We start from the raw sequence: 20473 nt of genomic DNA, 5'->3' as shown, positions 1-20473 counted from the left end.
TTCGGCTTTGTGCAATCACGCTATACCACAGACACATGACAAAATGCTACGTGTACCCATGTGCGATGGGTATTGCCGTGTGTGGTACAGAGTCGGAACAGAACACTGACTCCCGAAAGCCACATTGATACACACCTCTACTTATATAACCAGGAATCACTTCACCGAGAAAGGAAACTGCCACTTGTACGGGTAAAACCTGCAGGGGGTGTGGTGCCCTGGAATTGTGTGTTTTTACCAGACTATAATAATGCTGGGTCCTGATATCATCATATCGGGCTTGATGGCAGTAAACCCTTCCCCGGGTAATGCAGATTTGAGTAAGAAGTACATACCTATCAGTGTACGTACATGCCTGCCTCGCCAGTGCAATGACCAGCTGGGCACCCTTATAAACTAAAAACCCCATACCGCAGCCGGCAAGCAATGTGCAGTGTACTATGTGATGGGGACGGTTCGTATGCAACTGTGCCCAAACATCGGGCTTGCCGCACCATGGCTTTCGGTAGCTTTACCATACTCGATCGAGGTGCTGTTTGTGCTTGCCGACCCGATAATTCGGGATGAGAATGAATTGGCTACAATATGTCTTCCAGAATGCAAGCACAAGTTCCACTTCGAGAGGCTGCAACGGGGTATATGGACGTGCTGTCCTGGCAAAGTAACGAATGGGAGTTTTAGGTGGTTGTTTGAACGACACCACCATCAACGATTGGGCATCACACAGCGAAAGAGGGGGTCGGGTCTGTCGGACGCAGTTGGGTCGCATGGAGGCAGAGTATCTGCATGTCCAGCGTATCCAGGGATTCCTGCATACCTACTAGATCAAGGGCCTGATAAGAACAATTGCCCAGTGCTGGTTGCTGGGTACAGTCCGCAGATTTCACACCCACCCATCAGGCGATCTGGTTCCTAAACTTAACATTGAGTACATATCCTGTGACGAGGAAGTGGCAGCTATCGCCATCGATCTCAGCCTGGCTGAACAAACAGGGTCACAGGGTCTCACAAAAGTTGTGATCGGCTGCCTACATGGGCCGTAGCCGTAGCCGCCAGGTCCCAAAGTGACCGATTCGAAGAAATTGGTACTGACTACGCCAATCAGAAAAAAGAATTTCGATGAGAATATCCTATTGGCCGACCCCACATCCAATCTTCGCGTATCGTTGCCCCAGGCGAGCCCAGCCTTATACGAATCTTTCTGTCCAGTCGTTGCGATCCCAGACAGCTTTCCAAATTGGAATACCAAGCTGCGTTGTTAGAGGCTGCTGCATGAGTCTTCCGTTCTAGCCTGAATGGTCGAATCAGCAATGGATCAATCCATCCATTCACAGGTTGTACCGGTTGGATCCCTTCTTCTCCCGGTCAAGTAGCAACTCCTCGATCGAGAGAAAGCCATACTCGGGCCCGCAAAGAAAACACATGGACGAAGTTTCTCTCTCTCTCTCTCTCTTATCATGTGGTGATCAAGAGTAACACCACCTGTGGGTGTATATTTACCAAGCCAATACCCTAGTCAGGTAATGCCTTCACCGCCTCACCCACGGGAGTCTCGTGGTGTTCATGACTAGGGTTGATACAGTCCACGGTAAATATAGTAGATTCTTCTTCTTCTTCTTCGCCGTGGAATGTTCTGGGATATAGACAGCTTCTGGGAAATGCGGAACTAAGGCACGTCGAACATATGGTCACACATCGTGTGCTCGTAAGGAGTATGCACTTACACCAGGATAAGGATACGTGACAAAAGGGCAAGAGCAAGAGCAAGAGCGGACTTGAGTGCGTTTCTGATAGCCAGTCACACGTTTCTACAACAATTCAACAAACCCCATAGAAGCGTGGTGTGCTCTGACGTGGAAATGATATTAGATGATTGTTGATATTGTCGAGGCAAGATCTCCATGCACCAAGACTTCAACCGGACTTTTGACTGTAAGTACCTGTCGGAGTGGGTATCTCTCGGCTTTACCCATTGAATATATGGAGTTCAGTCGAAGATGCATGAGGGGAACCTTGAAACATGGCATGGATGTGACGAGACGGGTGTGATGATGACTGCGGTGGGAAAATAATAGGCCTCATCAGCGCGGCTCGCGCAAGCACACCCGTCCATTTTATAGATTCAAGGTATGTGATGCCAAGATTTACTTGGTTTAAGAGGATCTGTAATAAGCGCCGCCGCCGCCAGTCCATGCTGGTCAATCGTACACCAAACAAAGAGTTCATTGCTCCTCCTCTTGAGACTCCTCCAGCAGAGACTAGCAGCTCATAGATCATCTCAAGTTACAAAATAAGCACCATGACAATAGCGTAGCGTCAAATGCATGGCTTGAATACATGCGTACTTAAGTATAGGTATACAAAAGCTAGGCTCAATTCATCTCGGGCACAGTACTTACTTCCTAGGAAGGTGTCAGGCTATTTATCTTGGGAGTATTTGGTGTCTTGTGGTGTATGCAATGCAATTGGACGGCTGGTCCAGCGCCAAATACCCATTAGCGCATTCTCTCTTTTCCCCCCTCTCGTGCTGTGCTACTACTAGGATAGATCTCAACTCAAGTTCGTCCCATATATGTAGTAACTGCTCTGGTTTAGCCTAGCTGGGCTACTTGATTCTTTATCCCGTTTGGCTCCCGTCCATCACACCGAGTCTCGTCGTATCCACCCTGACGGTGCGGGACTTATTTGGTACGAGGAGCGAACCGCGCTACGGCTCTGACCGCGAAAAAAGTCGTCAATCAGAACGCCGCAATCATTCCCACCCGTCGTCACTGGCACTGATCTTGTTCTAGTTTCCCAGATCCCAAAACTGCCATCAGACCAACAAGAGCCCATCTGCCTAGGTAGCCGGTCCTCTTTGTCCTGCAACTACCCCACGCTACGCAGCAAACCAGCAAGCACAAGCACGAGCACGAGCACGAGCACACCCTACCGGCTTGTCTACCTGCTACTACTCAGCATAACGCGAAGGAAACATATTGAAAGGGTGTTCGTCCAGGTATGTATGCATGTATCCATCGACGTCCCAGGTTATTAGTAGTAACTCCAAGCAACGTTGAGAGTACATACTTCCATTTGATGGAATCTTTAACCTTACCTAAGACGAGCCTACTACTACTTCGCTCACCTCAAACCCAATCCCCATCCACCTTCTCATCCCGCAAGCCCAGTTCAAGTTAAGACAGTAGTTTGTTTGCATCCCACGTTTTCCCATCTCGTCCTGGAGCTCATTTGCTGCTTGCGACCTGGCATATCCACGAAAGTTGATCTAATCAAGACGCATCCATTTCTGCTCAGGCCCTTGCATCCGTCCAGTCAGAATTACCCTAGACGACGCGCATTGATCGATACCTTCAATTGTACCGTACGTCTACCTATCCAGCGGACAACGCAGACCCTCCAACAAGTCCACAACGGCCCATACCCAACCGAGTAAGCCCAGCTTGTTTGTCGCCTCAAAGCCTCCGTACTCTGACGCGACCGCACTTCCCGCAGGCTGCCTTCCGCTTCGCCACAGCTTGCGATTCCAGGAGGAGCTGCACTTTGTGTCCGACAAACGTACCGTACCCCAGCCGTGCTCCGAGTACCGCCTGCGTCTTCGCGCAACCGTTGGAATCCAATATCCAGCGAAACCGGTGTAACCTCACGCGTGCACCCAAATACCACCGAGTCGGTAGATCAATACCGTTGCAGTACTACTAAGATACACCATAGCCAACGTCGCTTCCGTGAACTAGGAGGCGCCTTCCATAGTGCCCTCCTCTTGGCCCTGCCGTTTCTCTAACCTCGTCCAAGTACACTCTACACGGCTCCCTGTAAGTTTCTACCACAACCTGCAGGCAGGCGATCGTTTCTGCGGAACGCCTGCGCGATAGAGCCACTGAGCTTCGATTCCAAAAGGAACATCAGGACCCGCAGTAACGCAACCCTCGGCCTTCTCACATACATACACACACACCCCGCCTCGCTGCATCTGTCCACGTTCTCCTGCCTCCACCATCCCACTCCTGCAACCACGGCTTGACTGACCAAGACCCCTAGACAGGCCCAGGAAAAGGGTGCAGACCGACTTTGCATATCCCAAGGCATACCGTCATAGCGTGAGCTTTGCGACAGGGCTGCCGCGCCAGGTTGGGAAGTGTGAGGTCACGTCGTTCCCGAGCTACGTCTCAGCGCAGTAATCGTAGTAGACTGGGGGATCCGCAGCCGGCATCGTGCCCTTGACGCAGAACCAGAAAAAAATTTGCTGCAGCTAAGCCGCGCGCAGTTTGTAAGCCCTACCTTACTCCATTGCCCCAAGCTGCAACGTGTCAGAGGCAGGGACACATCATCTCTCAACCTAGTTGGGACCTAGTAACCGACTGTGCGAGTTGGCAGACCAAGAAAAATTACAAGAAGCTACCACCCGCTGCAGGTAGCCAAATATGTCGGATTCCCCCCAATCCCCTCCAAAGGACGTTGAGCCTGGTGTACAGTCACCCGACGGTGATGAAGCACAAATGAACGATCCTCAAGACCCACACGCCAGCGCTCTCGGCTATGAGTTCGAAGTCAAGGAGCAGGACAGGTGGTTGCCTATAGCCAATGGTGAGTGAAGAGTCTGCTTGCTTTTAATCCGATTTGTGCGGTGCGCGGTGTGCGTCAATCCATCCCGTCTATGGTGAGGTCTCGAATCCACTGAAATCGAATCAAGTTTGAGGTTTCCGGACCAGGGAGAGCTGCCGCTGTGGATGAGCTGCGAGTTGCGAGCTGCCGCGAGGTTTGAGTGGAATCGCTTCGTTAGCTTCTCACACAATTGGTCCTGCGGCTAAAACCAGACGCGCGCTCCTCCAAACAGATCGCTCATGTCTCACGATTCGTCGTCTAAGTCGCCTGAAGCGCAAGGCGCTTCCCGGTTGGACAAATTCGATATATACGATGCTAACATTCGGAATTTCGCGCCAGTCGCCCGTATCATGAAGATGGCATTGCCCGAGAATGCGAAGATTGCCAAGGAGGCCAAAGAGTGCATGCAGGAGTGTGTGAGCGAATTTATTAGCTTCATCACCAGCGAAGGTAGGTCGATGCTGGCCCCGTGCGTGTAGACTTTTGAGCGTTGTATTGACTCTCGCGGTAGCTTCTGAAAAATGCCACCAGGAGAAGAGGAAAACGGTCAATGGCGAAGACATTCTATTTGCGATGACGTCTCTTGGCTTTGAGAACTATGCCGAGGCCCTGAAGATATACCTATCGAAATATCGAGAGGTAGGACCGCCCCCTATTACACAGCGGCATATATGCAATGCTAGGAACCTCGACCTGTTTCTTTTTTCTTCTTCTTCCCCACACGCCTGTTGCCTCATCACTGACCAATACTTAGCAGTCCCAGTCGAATCGTGGTGACAACCAGCAAGCCAGACCAAACAGCCAGGGATATGGAGCGAGTGCCCCTGGTGGAGCAGCCGCGGCGGGTGCGTCTGGCTTCCAGGGTGGCGAGTCTGGTGGTCTGGCTGAAGGGGGCGAGAACTACCTATACGGTGGCCAAGGCGGACATAACGGCGCGGCCGGCGAGACCTATTAAGTCCTTGCGCCCAGCGTCCGATTCCTGCTCCGGTATCTAGCCCATCAATGCCTGGTTGGCTGGCAGAACTTGCTGTTCACGGCGGCCATGACAGACGATGGGGTTTGCCTTCTACGTGTGTATAAGTAAAGGGTTGGGAGAAGAAAGATGGGATATTCGGGTCCGAAGGAAACAAACATACACGCCTTGACTCGGAGTTGACTACAGGGGTTCGGTACTTGTACATGAAGATGAATGGAAGGGTCTTTTTTTTAAAGTGGACGAAGTGGCGGTCATGCTGGAAAAGCAAAGGTTTCCTTTTCTGTTTTTTTATTTATCTATTTGTGTTTCGTAGATTCCCCGGGACATTTCCCCTTGACGAATGTTTTACCAGTGGAAAGGTCTTGGTTGGGACATGGTACAAGGTCGTGGGTTCAGCAGTAGCTCCAGCCTCGAGGTTGAAGAATGGACAGTCTCTTTGAATCCACCACAATTCTGCCATTGCAAAGTCTATAGCTTCCCTGATCATCTCATTTATACACCCCTTGCGTTGATGCTCATGTGTGAATTATGCTGTAACCTACCTACTATTCACACCTGGCTTACCTCATACTGTAAGGTTGAATAAATAAAAAAGAGGCAGGTCGAGGGTCTGTGCGGGGGCAGGGTCCCCTCCCCCACCATTCCCGTCATGTTCGATTCCTTGGTGCTTGGGTCCACCTCTTAACAATTTAACAAAAATCTGGGCAAACACTTTTTAATATTCAATTCTCCGTTTCGAGTCGCGTGCCCATCAAGACTCCGAAGTTGTAACCATCCAAGCAATCTTCCTGTTATTTCTATAGCCGTGTGCTGAATTATGTAATGCGCCCGGAACCTCGATCCCACCTTCCTGAACCCAGCATTTCCTAGAGGAGAGGTTCGAGCCCAGACGAGACGACACCAGACAGGACTCCGCCGCCGTCTTGCTGCCTCGCCCAAATGCAGTCTGCCGTCGCCACGACCACGACCGCCACCCAGCTGGCTCGCTCTGCTGCAAAGACTGCTACACCGCTCAAGCCTATTCTCAAATCGACTTCGTCCTTGTTGGGAAAAAGGAAGGGACTCGAAGATGATAACCTTCCTAGCGAAGGTAGCAGTACAGATTCTCCCCAAAGCCCACGCAAACGCCAAAGGGTCGAGTTCGATATGAATCTTGAAATCCACGAAGTCGGCGCCAGAACCGTCGAAGAGATCAAGAAGGAGATCTGGAAAGCCCTGGAGGGCCATGCTCACGGAGACGACGAAGACTATGACGTCTTGAAAGAGACCGTTGCCGGCCGACAGCGGCTCTTTGATGTGGACGATAACGACGACGAGGAGCTCGACAAAACACTACCCGAGAGGCGACGCCAGGAACTCAAGGGCTATATGGTTGCATTGACAGGCTTTGTGCCACGTCTCGGCAGGTCGGCCTCCGGGCTCGTGAAGAGTGTGCTTCGATGCCAGTGGTTGGGTCGTGACGACCAATTCGCCACCGTCTACACCCAGTTCCTTGGAGCTCTGGTGAGCGCACAAGGCTCTTATCTGAACCTTGTCCTCGAAATGCTGGTAGACAAGTTTAGCAACTCGCGACCTGCCGACTGGGCTGTACCTGACTTCCCGGCCGTTACCCGGGAACGTATGCAAGACCGACTCCATCAGGCAGTGCGCTACCTCCTTCGCGTCTTCCCCGCCGCAAATGTCGTCTTGGGACAGGTCATTGTCAGCAAGTTTCCCTATCACGATGAGTCGAGTCGCGTTCACTTGGCTTACGTCGACAATCTTTTACGCTTGCGCAAGTATGCCTCGCAACTCCAGACGGATATTACTGATCTCATCACCAACCGTCTGGTACATATCGATGTGAAGATGCAAATGGATATGGACGACCTCGATGATCGCCTAACTGCTATGGTTCTGATGGCCCTTCGTTCAGCGCAGGCCAGTGGAGAATTACCCGCCGACGACGATGACGAGAGTGATGCCGAGTCGGTGGACAGTGACGATGAGGAGGACGAATTCAACCAAATCAAGTCCGTCAAGGAAAGCATCGAGAAGCTCGACGTGACTCTGGACAGGCTGTTCAAGCTATACACGCCGTACTTCGAAGATCCAGACTCGACCGAGGCCCTGATCAACGTTCGAGACGCTTCTCAACGAATTCTCCCACATTATACTCCCTGCCTACAAATCCCGTCACACCCAATTCCTGGTGTTTCACTTTGCACAGCAGTCTGAAACGTTGTTGGACTTATTCTGCGGTACATTGATCAACACTGCCTTTGAGTCCAACCGGCCACTCGTCTTGCGCCAGGCGGCTTCGGCCTACCTCGCTAGCTTTGTAGCTCGTGGTGCCATGGTGCCCGGTAAACATGTACGCTTGGTGTTTGAGGTACTGGGCCATCACCTCAGACAAGATGCGCTCAACCTATGAAGTCAACTGCAGGGGACCTGATGTCAGACGTTACGCGCCATTCTACTCGCTGATGCAGGCATTGATGTATATATTTTGCTTCCGCTGGAAAGATCTCATCCAAGAGGTCCCTGAAGATGTTGATGAGGATGAGCTATCGTCGTATCTAGACCAGGACATTACGTGGATACCAGATGTGAAAGAGGTTCTTCGACGCAACATCTACTCGAAGCTCAATCCACTCAAGGTCTGCTCGCCCGCCATCGTCGAGCAATTCGCACCCCTGGCTCACCGCTTACGTTTCATGTATGTCTATCCGCTGATTGAAGCCAACAAGCGCCTGCGGCTATCGCAGTTCGTTTCTACTGCTTACGCGAACGGTGGTGCACTGCGAGAGTCGGGGCTTGATCTTAACGATGAGAGCTGGCAGCAGCTCGATTCGTACTTCCCCTTTGATCCATACCAACTACCGACGAGCAAGCATTGGGTTGAAGGAGACTACTTGCCTTGGAGGAACATCCCCGGCTTGAACCCTGATGAGGAGGATAGTGACGAGGAAGAGGTAGTTGAGGAAGACATCGACGAAGATACAGCGACGGATGATGAGGATGAGCGGGATGACTAAGTGCCTGCATTCCCCAAGGCGCCACTTTTCCGACTGGTATTTGCATTGTGTATGATTGGCACTGGCGTTAAGGCTGCATTAAGGGGAGTTCTAAAAATAAGGTCTGATTTGAGGTTACATCTGGAAGGCAAGATGAACACAGGCGTTAGGAGGGAGATATCCGGCTTTGTCAGCATGAGTCCTACGAAGATATTTTCCACAGAGTAGCAATCCAGCGCAATCTCTCAGCTCCTCGTGCTATTAAACAACTGTGACGCACGTTTTCCATCATATGTTTGGAGAGCTCCGAGGGCAGGAAACAGTATATCTCATGTCAGGAATATGGTTTGAAATCCTTTACCAGAATTAGTACCTTCTGGTAGCCCATGTCAGTCTGTCTTAAGCTGACCGAACCAAAGGAACTGAGCTATAGTATAGCCCCGCAGCGAGGCTTTCGAATACAAACCAGTGTATACATCTCCATCGTCAGCGCTAGATAAAAAGCATATCGGCATCCGCTCTGTCTAATCTATCACATCCTCCACATTATCCTACCGAAGGCGTTGCGTGCTCCCGAGGTTGGGGATGGCTACCCAGTCTCAGGGTGGACACGGTGGCATGGACGATAACGAAGGAGGCCTTCGGCCATCGTTCACTAGATTCTGGAAGAGGCTGAAGCCACAACCCGGACCGCGCCGCCATATTACGTTTGTCTCGGCTAATCCGGGACCAGCTGGTCCCGATTCTGACCCCCTTAGCCAGCAGCAGCACCAGCAGCAGCACGACGAGGGTGCGGGCAGCAAGGCCGGGGCCCGCCGCGCCCAGGACCGCCGGGCGCAGATCCAGCACCGCCAGCGCAAGGCGAATTACGCCAAGGAGTTGGAGGCGGACATCGTGAGGCTGCGCGGCGACATCAAACGGTGCAAGGGGGACTGCCGGGCGTCGCGGGCGACAACCAGGGCATGCAGCGGCGGCTGGCCTCCTCCATTGTTATGGCTAGGCCACCGCCGGGGGAAGAGCAGTGGGAGCCGCTGGGTACTGGCCTTGCGGGACCGGTCTGTGGTGGCCGAAATCGACTGTCCAATGACGGTGGCTGAGTCTGGCGATGGTGGCATCAGCAATTCTTTACCGCCGCCACCACCTCGAGGCTATGGTGGAGATGCGGATGCTGCTGCTGTCTGGGCTGCTTCTTCCTCCTTCAGCTTCGAACCGGATTACCTGGCCTACTTGGACGTCAACGAGAACCTAGGCTCACCTGCGTTCCAAGTCACTAGGAGGACGAAGGCAGACCAGGAGGGATACCCTTATTTTGCCGAGGAGGTTCGGACTCCGGGTCCAACGCTTGGGGTAACAGACGACCAAGTTGCAGAGCTGGGTCAAGGCTCAGAGGAGGAGACAGACAGGGCGATCAACTTCATCTTAGCGTACGAACTCCCCTGTCGTGCACCCCAAGCTCGCGCCCGTGCAGGTTTGGTTCGAGATAGTCCACGAGTACGGGCAGGAGGCGGTGCTGGACGACGAAGGGAGGGTCCTCGGCCGGCTCGTCGCCGAGCTCAGGGGCTTGGTCAAGTGTCTGCGCTTTGGGGCCGTCATCGAGCGAGCCGCGTTCGATAATGTCTTACGCAGGGTCTTGGGGGATAACCGGTTGAGGTAGAAAAAGCCCAGCAGCAACGATTTAAGAGGGGGCCACGGATTTGTGGTTAAGGGTTTGGTGCAGCTGAGAAATGTCTACATCCTTGACCTCAGCAGCAGAGTATCATTCTGCGGGCATATGCGGGCAGTTGCGCGCTTTGCGTTGTAGGATTTACCAGCAGACACAAACGCCGAATGAAGGATTATACGGACATGATGGAGTTCGTGTATGCCATTGACCCGATTAACCCACTACCTTGGAAGCGCCAATGCCCACGGATGCCTGGCAAAATACTGGCTCGCGCCAAGTCCCCAGTTCTCGTGTCCTCCTGCGAGTTAATCTACCTCTTGCGCCCTATATTTGGTCAACACTTGGCATACCTGACCCTTTTCTCTTCCCATATGCTGGATGCTCGCGACCTGTCTATTGCAGGGGTTTGTAGAGTATTTTCTGTTCCTTCTGCCTTCACAAAACATCTGCCTTGCTTCGCCCTGCGCTAGCACCCTTCTCAGGCAGACAGACTTGGATGGTGGTCGCTGTGGTGGTATAGGGGGAGTTGGGCATTCCCAAGAGCCCTCGGGCCCTGCTGATCCACTCTCGGCCCTCCTACCGTAGCTTTTGTCTGCAGCTACACTGATTCAGACAAGTGAGGCGCCACGATTCTGTTGTTTCCAGTCGAAGCTTGAGAGGACCAGTCAGGGGCTGCTTTAACCCATAGCTATCCTGAAGAGTGATATAAACTAGCTACGGTGTGTCGATGGGAGTTCCCATAGCTCATTATCAATAAAACTTGGCCTAGCTATGAATTATATGAAATTACTTGAATTACTTGAGTGAAACCCAAGCCCTATAGCTCCCTTTCCTTGCTGTTCCAATTCGGGCTTGTGACCGTCCACGAGGACCCACGCAGGGTGAAAGACGGCGAGCCCGAGCACGGCCTCGGCCACGAGAAACCCGTCCAAGAGCGCGAACATGGCGTCGCCGACGCTGGCGGTCGCGAAGCCCTGCGCCAGGCCGATGGCCCGGTACAGGTCCCGGACCAGGAGACACACGACGACCAGGACGATGATGAGGAGGTAGCCCTTGAAGCGGCACGTCAGGGCCCTCCCGCTCCCCGACCACCCCGAGCTCCGCGTCGGTCGTCGTGCTGCCGAACTGGCGGTACGTCGCGAAGGCCAGGCACAGCACGACGGCGAAGAGCGTCATGAAGACGGCCAGGGTCGCGGCGTGCAGGCCGATGCCGGCCGCGACGACGATACCGCCGCTGTTGGCGCCGGGGCCCAGGCGGCCCGTTGTGTTGGAGATGCCGGACAGCGCCAGAATGAGGCCCACGATCTGGATGGCGAGCCCGGCCAGGTCGGGCCAGATCAGGTAGACGTACCACCCGGGGTTGATGAGGGAGTGCTCTTTGCCTATTATCTGGAGAGTCCGCTTAATCGTCATGTACATACTAAGACATTCATTAGATATAGTCTTCAGTAGAAGTGAGGCCTTCTTTGGTCCCCTCTTTTCCCCCCAACTCTCTTTCTCTCATCTCTTCTCCCGCTCCAACTTGTAGGTCGAATCGGCTGGACACAACAAAAAAAGAGCAAGTACGTACGCAATAGAGACGAACGACGGGGCAATGGTGAGGAGGGTCGTGACCACGACAAACAGGTACGCGTTCCATTGCCCCGTCACACTACTGGCGCGAATGCCGTGGCCGATGATCTCGAAGACGCAAGTGAGGGCCAGCGGGATGGTGAAGTTCCCCCACCGACGCAGCAACAGAGTGAAGAGGACACAACTCAGGAGGATTGACACGAAGACGACGATGAAGAGGACGCTCACGGCCTGGTTCATCGTTTGGGAGGGCATTGGGGGGCCAGTAATATGTGGTGATCGTCGCATACGCTACTGCAGGTATATCGATATATATTATATTATTGTCGGAAAAGGGAACGAAGCCGGCATAGGTGTATCGTCAAGAATATTGGCAGTAATACTCCTCTTCTTTATCTTGTGTCGGCCAGCTGTTGTGAGACCAGGGATTAGACGAAACGAGACAAACAATATCAACCCCCCAGAGTGAAAGCCAAGGACAGACAGATGCAAGTGATGCAAAAAGCCGTGTCCGAAGCTCAGCAAGACTCGGACATAGCTCGACCAGTGAGATGCCCTCGTTGTCTCTAAGCGGATCGGTTTGGACAGTCGCTCGCAGGGCTAAAACCTGCCCATTTCAGGTGACGGCCCCCCCTATCTATCTCGCCTGCGCCCAGCCAAAACACCGACTGTCCCCTACTAAGGACGAAATCACATTCTGTTCCTGATTGCAGCAAGTGCAAGATCAGGATGCCATGTCGTCTGGAGAGGGTCTAGATGCGGCAACAGGTGGTCAGACTGAGGAAGACCTACCTACCTGCTTTCAGGGCGGCCAATCATGGAGAAAACGTAGTCGGGTAACCTGCAACTATCGCGTCAATCCTAGTCATCGCCGCCACCACCACGAATGAGGGTACAGTAAGTGTGGACGAAACGCTGGACCACCTGACCAACCGGGACACTGCCCAGTGGTCAGCTCTAGGCGACCTGGGCAGTGAGTGTTGCGCGTCTACGCGGTATCATGTTAATGCGAGGGATGACATGCAGGGACGGGTGGGCAATCTATCCTGTAGAGCTGATTGCGCCTCAGCCCTGCTGAAGAAAAATCGCCTAATAAGGGTAGCTGACGGGGGCTGTGGATGTTGAGTGGTCAGAAGTTGGCAAAGGCGAGTCTCTTTTGAAGTGCCGCCCCCAATCTGCAGTTATTTGGACCCCCAACTGGACCCAAAAGGGGGATGAACTGACATCTCCAAGGAAATGTCGCACATTGGGGGCGTCTGCCGGCACTTCCCGCCATTCCCGAGCCAACTTCTACCTATGATTCTGCTTGCTACGTTGCCTTTGCTTTTCGTGGAAGGCAACTGCACTTTGCGAAGGCGGTCACGATGAGAAACGTCCCCATGTCCCAGATTGTCCACACCAACGGGGCTGATAAGACGAAGTATTTATGGAAAATGTCGATTAAACTCTTGTCTGAATCTATATCCAGTCTGAATCATATAACGCCCTTATACTAGCTATTATAAATTATAGCCCAGCACTTTTCTATCTAAACTTTGCGCCAAAGCCTTAAGAAATCGACTATCCGAGGAGGGCCGAAATACGGCCTATTAACCTCCTCGCCTTATGGACCCCAAGCAAGTAGCTAGGGGGGCAGACCTTGATGCTCTAGCCCTCCCACCATCTTGCGACCTTTAAACGCCCTTGCCGCTGTGCCATGATTAGCGGCTATGCCCTTTTCCCTATACGATATGAGATTGGCCGGAAGCCCAGAACTCGGGCCCCATGGATCCCATCCCCCTTAAACACCAGGGATGCTGAAGCCATTCACATTGGGCCAGTTGCCCACCATCCCGGGGTCTCCGCCGATGCGCACATACGTGCCGACGGCCGGGATGCCGCCGTCGAGGACGAAGAGCTGGTACCAGCCCGGCGGGCAGATGTGCGCGCTGGGCGGCGCCGTGACCGTGCAGCTGGTGCCGCTGCAGCTCATGGCCGGGAAGAGGGTGCGGGCGCCCATGGAGTTGCCGTGCGTGCTCGAGACGGCGCCCAGGAGCGAGACTTTCAGGGCGCCGTTCTGCGCGGGGCCGCCGATGGTGAAGCTGACGGTGGCGCCGTAGGCCCAGTCCTTGTTGGTGATGTTGAAGGTCGGCCGCGGCTTGCCGTTGAGGAGGTAGGGCGGCGTGAAGACCTCGACGCGCACTTCCTCCGGATGCACGCCGTCCTGCGGGTCGGAGCCCGTGATGAGGACCCGGCCGTCCAGCAGCGTGATGGCCTCGCTGTGGTAGAGGCGCGCGACGATCGTGCTCGCCATGTTGCTCATGCGCTGGCCGACGGGCTTGGAGGGGTCGTAGAGGACGGCCTGGTAGTTGGGGTCGGTGGCGAGGCCGAAGCCGGCCACGCCCTCCTTGGCGCCGTTGGCGATCAGGTAGGTCCCGTCCGGCAGCGGCGCCATGCAGCTCATGACGCGCTTCGAGGGCATGCGCTCCAGCGTCCACTGCGGGTTGGGGGCGTCCGGGTAGATGGTCGCGCAGTTGTCCAGACCGTCCCGGCCACCGCTCGCGCCACCGCAAATGACTACACCGAGGGGATCGCTGTAAGGGGCATATTGTGGGAGAAAGCACGGCGGTTCCTTCGAGAGGGTACGTACGACCTCCCGAATCGTCGTCCACCGAGGTAGGCATCAGGGGCATGGTTTTGATCGTTGCGAAGGTGTTCTCGTCCAGGATTCGCGCCTGGTTCCAGTAAGCGGTAAAGATGCCGCCGCTCGGAAGAACACACAGGAACGGGTACAGGTTGTTCGGGTCGGTTTGCTCCAGCCATTCCATGTACAGAGGAGCTGTGCCGGTCGGAGGAAGGATCTCCAGAGTCGGTTCAGGCGCGGCATTGGAGCCCTTCTCGCCACCGACGACTAGTACTGAGCCGTTGGCCATGATCATGGCGCTCGGGTACCAGCGCCCAACCTGGAGATGCAGGACATCCACGTTCTCCTGCCAGTCATTGACACCCTTGACTCCGGCAGATCCATCGGGCCAGTACAATCGAACGCCAAAGGTGGACTCAAGAGACCAACCGCCGATAGTGAGCTGCCTGCCGGCCTTGTCTGGCAGTGTAATACCGGCGTTGCAGAAGACATCCGTCTTCAGGTGCATCGTTCGCCAGGCCGCCGAGAAGTTGCCCACCTGGCTCAGATCAAGTTCGTACGCGCCTGTGCTGTTGGGAGCGCCGGTGCCCCATTTCTCCAGGAAGGTGACTTTTCCAGTAACGGACTGCATGGTCAACAGCGGCGTGACGACACCGCCAACAAGGTTGGAGTACAATCCCGCGTCTTTGCCTGTGGGGTTACCAAATACGTAGAGCGGCTTCGCCCCGGACCATTGGTAGGTAGAGAGTCGGGCGCCGCCACCGCAGATGGCCGAGGCGTTGCCCGCGCAGACGACGTTGCACTGGGAGTCGGGCTGCACGGCGACGCCGGGTGCAGCAAGGTTCTCGGGATCGCCGCAATAGCACTCGTCGCCGTACTCCAGGCCTGCGATAGGGTATCCGTATGACGAACACTTCCGCAAACATTGGCTTGCCGTATTGGTGCCTGGAAAATGCATGGCCCACGGAAGGGTTCTCTTGTTGTTGACGTTGTCGTTGTAGCACCCGAGGTAGGTCCAGGTGTTGTTGAGTCCCGATGTCTGGACGACGGGAGACTGATAAACCTGAGGTTGCCCCCTGGGCTATAATTGATAGATAGCCTGGTCCACCACAGGTCTGCGAGCTGTCGCCAGAGCATGTGTTGCTGCACTTCGAGGGGTCGCTGGAGACGTGCCCTCCATTGTAGACGGCGTTGTCGCAGAAACACTGCTGCGAGAACTCCGTGCCTGAAATCGTATATCCCATGTTCTGACAGAGGAAAGCACAGTTCTGCGGTGTCAGCGAACCACTGTCAGGGGCCTGGTAAGCTGGGATAATACGTCCGTTCGGACCGTCCTGCCAGCAGCCCTGGGCAGTCCAGCCGGCGGGTAGATCAGTAGCGGCTGGCGCGGATGTGGCCGTGGACGTTCCAGTCGTGGACGTTGGCGCGTTTCCAGTCGTGGATGATGAGCTGCTGCTGGGGATTGGCGCTGAGTCATTCTTGACGTATACTGACAGGCGGTTGCCGTTACCGCAGTACTCATACTGGTTTCCAGCGCAGAGTTGGGAGCAGTCGCTAGCCGGGGCAGGATGCGGACCAGTCTGGAAAGAGTTACCGCAGTAGCATTCGCGGCCGTACTCGGTTCCAAAGTAGGTGGCCCCTTGGGCACTGCAGTAGGTATAGCAGGACTCTATCGTCATCTTGTCGTCGGCGTAGGCAGCAAGTTGCAATGTACGGCCGCCCACCTCCAGCTGGCAGCCATACCAGACATAATTGCCCACTTTCGGGGGCTGGCTTGGTCCGGTCGGGGTTGGGGCGGCAGTGCTAGTCTTTGCGGTGGTGCTGGGAGCGCTGGGAGCGCTAGGAGCAGCAGTAGTAGTAGTGGGAGCAGCAGTAGTCGATGATTGCGTATTGCCAAAGCTGTAGACGTTGAGACGATTCGGTCCACCGCAGATTTCTGTCTGGTTACCGGAACAGAGCATTGAACAGCCCGAAGTAGCCGGGGCACCTCCGTTCACGAAACTGTTCCCACAAACTACCGAGACGGTTAGTATCCGAGGAAGCACCCTTGTACGGAAACCAACAGGAAGGACTTACAGCATTGGCCAGAGTATTCGGTACCGGCAAGAGTGTAGCCAGCAGCTCCACAAGCAGCCGTGCAAGTCAAGGCCGAGTTGTTGTTACCGGTGTTGGCTTGGAACGGCAGTGTTCGACCATTGGTTCCTTCGCTACAGTATACAGTGAAAACCAGAAAGTTAGATTTGCGACTTGGCTATGGGTATGAGATGGAGGGACCTTACGAGTAACATCCGATGGAGTTCCAGCCGGGGACGCCAGTGTTGGGCCCGGGTCCCATGTTCATTGGGTTGGTGTACAATGACAAGTAGCCAGCACCTCCGCATGATTCGGTTTTGTTGCCGTCGCAGGGCGTGTTGCACGAGCTGTCCGATGTCATCTTGGCCCCCGTCGCGATGGTTTCTCCACAATCTGTCTGCTGATTTAGGGACCGTGATGGCCGGGAGGGGGGTCGTTTTACTTACAGCACTCGTGGTAGTACTCTACACCAGCAAAAGGGTACTGGTTCTTGTCGCAGTAGGCAAGACACTTCTCAACCGTCATGCCCCCATTGTCGACGTAACCGTCCGAACTCAGTGTACGGAAGGTCTCAGTATAACACGAGGTGTAGTTCCAAGCTGCATACACCTGGGGAACCGAGACTGGAAAGGCCAGGGAGGCGAGTACCGTTCGCCCTCTGGACCCCATGGCTGAAGTTGAATAAAGTGATGTGATCTGTTCAAAAACGAGTGTAAAAACGAGTGTAAAAACGAGTTTCTGTACGGGGTAAACCCAATGAGTGTGAGCAGGATGGACAGCATGAAAGAGCCATGTGGTGGGCATACCCCTATTTATGGACGTGGCGTCCTTCCGTGCCGTGCCGCCATTGTTCTAGATGCGAACCGCTGAAGGTGAGTGCTGAGCACAGGCTAAGGGGGCCTAAACGAGCTTGGCCATGATAGAATGACACTAGGCGTGCAGTGGCTTCGGCCAGGGCTGTTGTTTTGAGGTCGTGGCCCCCATCCAGGTCTTAACAGGTCTGAACAGTAAGACCCTTGATGAATGTCTAGTCGTGCCAGAGCCTGGTATCGGGGGCCCGTCAGTCATACTCACCTACCAAGTGACACGCATGCTGCCGTTGAGCCGACCCGAGTATCTCGTGGACAAACGGTAGGCACTGCGTTATTCCCCAATCGCCTCTTGCTTGCCGTTGAAACGGCTTACTCGGCACTCGCTGTTTAACCTGGCTCAAACGGCCTCATCTAGCTTTATTGCTTTCTCTTATTTCGTAGCCTCACTGTTTAACCTGGCTCAAACGGCCTCATCTAGCTTTATTGCTTTCTCTTATTTCGTAGCCTCACCAATGGCACCCTGGGATCCAAATCCCGTCTCGTGTTTTGCAATTCCTCATTCAGCCACAATATGGGCTCGCCAGGGCCTTCGACATTAGTTGAGTCTAGAGCATCTGCATTGACTTTGGCCTTGCAAGGCTTTCCATCTTTCTTCGTGGGGCAAGGGTCTAATGTCAGAGTGGCAACCCTTGTCAGACTTGATAATCTGACCACTTGCATAGTCCACGGGTATTCCGGCTGTGGTCGGCTCAGTTGGACCAACCGGTATCACGTAGTGCTCAGCCCAATACCATCTGGTCAGTAGGAATGAGTTGGGTAGATTTTTTATTGAACTATTAGCCGATGAGGAAAGCCACAGAGTGGTATGCCTTCCTGTCCAGTCGAAAAGAGGCTCCAGCAAGCCCCGGGTACTTGGTCGCAGGGCCAAGGCCATAGTATTGCTGTGGCATTTAGTACGGCGCGGATAGGTACAGTTAGCACAGGTAGAATGGCATATGGAGATAGAGTTGTTCAGGATGCCGGCCCCATCTCTGGTGAAAGGTGCATAATGGTGAGTTTCTCAAGGGTCGTAACTGCAAGAGAGTAGGCATATGTACACTATACCCTTGACCCTACCTACCTACCAAGCTACCCACTACCACCCATTGAAACAGCAGAAGCAAAGGATATGGTTTTTAGGGGCTCATTCTGCGAAGCTTCAGCCTAGCTCCTTATCCAAGTCCTTAAGGTGCCCGTCATCAGCTTAAGGGACCTAGGCGTTTAGGGGAGATGAGTGGCAATGGACAAAACCACTGCTGAAATGACGGGCTTCATGGGCTTCGCAATACCTGAAGTCTAGATACGCCGACTAGCGCCAAGCGCGCATATTGCCAATCATTAGGAGAAAGGCTTTGAGCAACAAAGTAGGCATGGGAAGGTCGCGCGCTACTCCGGCATCCAACCCAAACCGACTCCTTTTCAGCCCAGGACAATGCGCCGGGGGGAGGCGCACCTGAACCAATACACTTCATAAGGCCCTTGTCGCCTAAGGTCTTAAACCTCCAAACCTTAACGCCACCAGGGGTTCGTTCTTGGAGAATAGGCCAACTTCTGGCGAAGGTATAGATTGCCGTTCTCTCTAGGAAGGGCCATGACCATCGTGCCCAGGGATGAGGTTAGAGATAGCCTGCCAGCAGGGCATACTTGGGTGTGCATGTCACGCAGCTGAACATGCACCATTGTTAATGTTCTCATGAAATTATAGGGGCGTAACAGACTTATTTGGAGATGAAGCTTCCAAATTAATATTTTTATTTTATTTTTCTCACTTAAGATCAGTGCTAGTCTTCCGCCTAGTCGGCAATCCTTTCCGCTGCCGCTTCCCAGTCATCTTCTACCGGCTCAACCTCCACCTTTTTGGGCTCCTTCTTAAGCATCAAAAGCTTACGTCCAGCTGCAGGCTTGTCCTCGCTTGCACTGGCAGTGGTAGATCTGGCTTGTTTCGCTGTAGATCGACCGACCACAGAACTCCAACCGTCAGCATTCTTGACCGGGTCGACTTCTCTGCGCAGCACGTTCAGAGATGTATCGGCGTGACACAGGAACACTGCTTTTGCGACATCTGAGCGTGCGATTGTCTGGGAAATCAATGGTTTTAAAGCTGTAACAGATGCCTCTAAAGCTTGGGCAGCCCATGATCCCGAGCCCTTGATTACGATTTCGTCAGTGGGGAGGAAACCCGTCGTGTATGTGACCGTTGGCTGCGTAGCTAGATCTTTTGCCAAGACGGTTTCCACGTCTTCGACAGTCAGCCCAAATCGAGGGGCCGTCAAAAGCAAGGCGTTGTACGGTACGTTCATCAATGGGTTCGTGACTGGACCGGCTACTGTTGCATCCTCTGTAAGGCTGGATGTTTTGGTCTGTACACACTGGGCCAAGGTCTTGGCCGGCGCCGAGACGAACCTAGGAGTCTTGAAGATGGAGACATGTCGATGGGGCTCCGGATCCTGAGACTCGCTATCCAAGCCATAATCCTCTGCCAGGGCGTGAAGAAACGCCCGCTGCTGAGACTTCATTGGCTTAAAGCGAAGGCGCTTCTCTTGAGGGTCGCTTGCGAAGACACGGAACTCGCGCTCTTGAGTTTGAGCCCAGCGAACGCCCTGCTTGAAAAGCTCCAGAGTCTTGTCCGAATAGGGAACATGGTTATCCTTGTGAGTTTCAGGATCGATGTTCAGAGCGGCTGCCAATTTGGCATTCCTCTGTAGTCGGAGGCACTCATCATCGCACTTGAGGGGAGGACGATCCGGGAACGGATTCGCCTTACTTGCTAAGCACCTGACTTCTTGCTTCCTGTGCTGGCATTCGCAAGTAACGAATGTCTTGGCTTGGCATGGCTTATCTTCTTTGCAAGGATAGGGGACATGGCAGGGATCATTATCGGCGTGATCGCACGACTTCTTGACTTTGAGGCAAGGTTGTTGACAGTGTGATCCCCGGATATTTGCATCCTCACACTCGCCCGGGCGATGACATGGCTTAGTACATAGATGCGTACCGCACTTCAACTTGTTACCACATGGTAGCCCACACCGCGGCTCTTCAAACCAGCAGGGCTGATTCTTCAGGGTCTGTTTGCCACAGATGCACCTCTTCTCAACCAGAAAGGGGCAGGGA

At 53.9% G+C, this 20473-nt stretch overlaps 6 protein-coding genes across 6 annotated transcripts; 3 read left to right on the top strand and 3 right to left on the bottom strand.

Annotated features, from left to right (window-relative positions):
• Positions 1–4162: 4162 nt before the first annotated feature.
• PG994_010611 (uncharacterized protein) lies at positions 4163–5560 on the top strand (the record flags this gene model as incomplete). The annotated part of the gene is made up of 5 exons (XM_066862020.1): positions 4163–4270; positions 4378–4587; positions 4879–5055; positions 5117–5244; positions 5363–5560. Exons 2-5 carry the CDS (start codon positions 4425–4427, stop codon positions 5558–5560), a joined length of 666 nt encoding a protein of 221 aa, XP_066711130.1. The 5' UTR covers positions 4163–4270; positions 4378–4424.
• A 960-nt stretch (positions 5561–6520) lies between these two features.
• PG994_010610 (RNA polymerase I specific transcription initiation factor RRN3) lies at positions 6521–8598 on the top strand (the record flags this gene model as incomplete). Its single annotated transcript, XM_066862019.1, has 3 exons — positions 6521–7699; positions 7791–7926; positions 7973–8598. 3 exons carry the CDS (start codon positions 6521–6523, stop codon positions 8596–8598), a joined length of 1941 nt encoding a protein of 646 aa, XP_066711129.1.
• A 564-nt stretch (positions 8599–9162) lies between these two features.
• On the top strand, positions 9163–10191 carry PG994_010609 (uncharacterized protein; the record flags this gene model as incomplete). Its single annotated transcript, XM_066862018.1, has 1 exon — positions 9163–10191. The coding sequence occupies one exon, from the start codon at positions 9163–9165 to the stop codon at positions 10189–10191; it is 1029 nt and encodes a 342-aa protein (XP_066711128.1).
• Positions 10192–11016: 825 nt separating this feature from the next.
• PG994_010608 (uncharacterized protein) lies at positions 11017–12052 on the bottom strand (the record flags this gene model as incomplete). The annotated part of the gene is made up of 3 exons (XM_066862017.1): positions 11017–11314; positions 11367–11660; positions 11811–12052. 3 exons carry the CDS (start codon positions 12050–12052, stop codon positions 11017–11019), a joined length of 834 nt encoding a protein of 277 aa, XP_066711127.1.
• Positions 12053–13592: 1540 nt separating this feature from the next.
• On the bottom strand, positions 13593–17177 carry PG994_010607 (copper radical oxidase; the record flags this gene model as incomplete). The annotated part of the gene is made up of 6 exons (XM_066862016.1): positions 13593–14385; positions 14438–15489; positions 15605–16436; positions 16481–16681; positions 16715–16901; positions 16955–17177. 6 exons carry the CDS (start codon positions 17175–17177, stop codon positions 13593–13595), a joined length of 3288 nt encoding a protein of 1095 aa, XP_066711126.1.
• Positions 17178–19152: 1975 nt separating this feature from the next.
• On the bottom strand, positions 19153–20234 carry PG994_010606 (NF-X1 type zinc finger; the record flags this gene model as incomplete). Its single annotated transcript, XM_066862015.1, has 2 exons — positions 19153–20039; positions 20135–20234. The coding sequence occupies 2 exons, from the start codon at positions 20232–20234 to the stop codon at positions 19153–19155; spliced, it is 987 nt and encodes a 328-aa protein (XP_066711125.1).
• Between the last annotated feature and the right edge of the window lie 239 nt (positions 20235–20473).

Source organism: Apiospora phragmitis (assembly GCF_038363925.1).
Source record: "Apiospora phragmitis strain CBS 135458 chromosome Unknown utg000010l:1.0-9815664.0:1.0-9183399.0, whole genome shotgun sequence".
NCBI lineage: Eukaryota > Fungi > Ascomycota > Sordariomycetes > Amphisphaeriales > Apiosporaceae > Apiospora > Apiospora phragmitis.
This window is presented reverse-complemented; position numbering and strand designations above follow the sequence as displayed.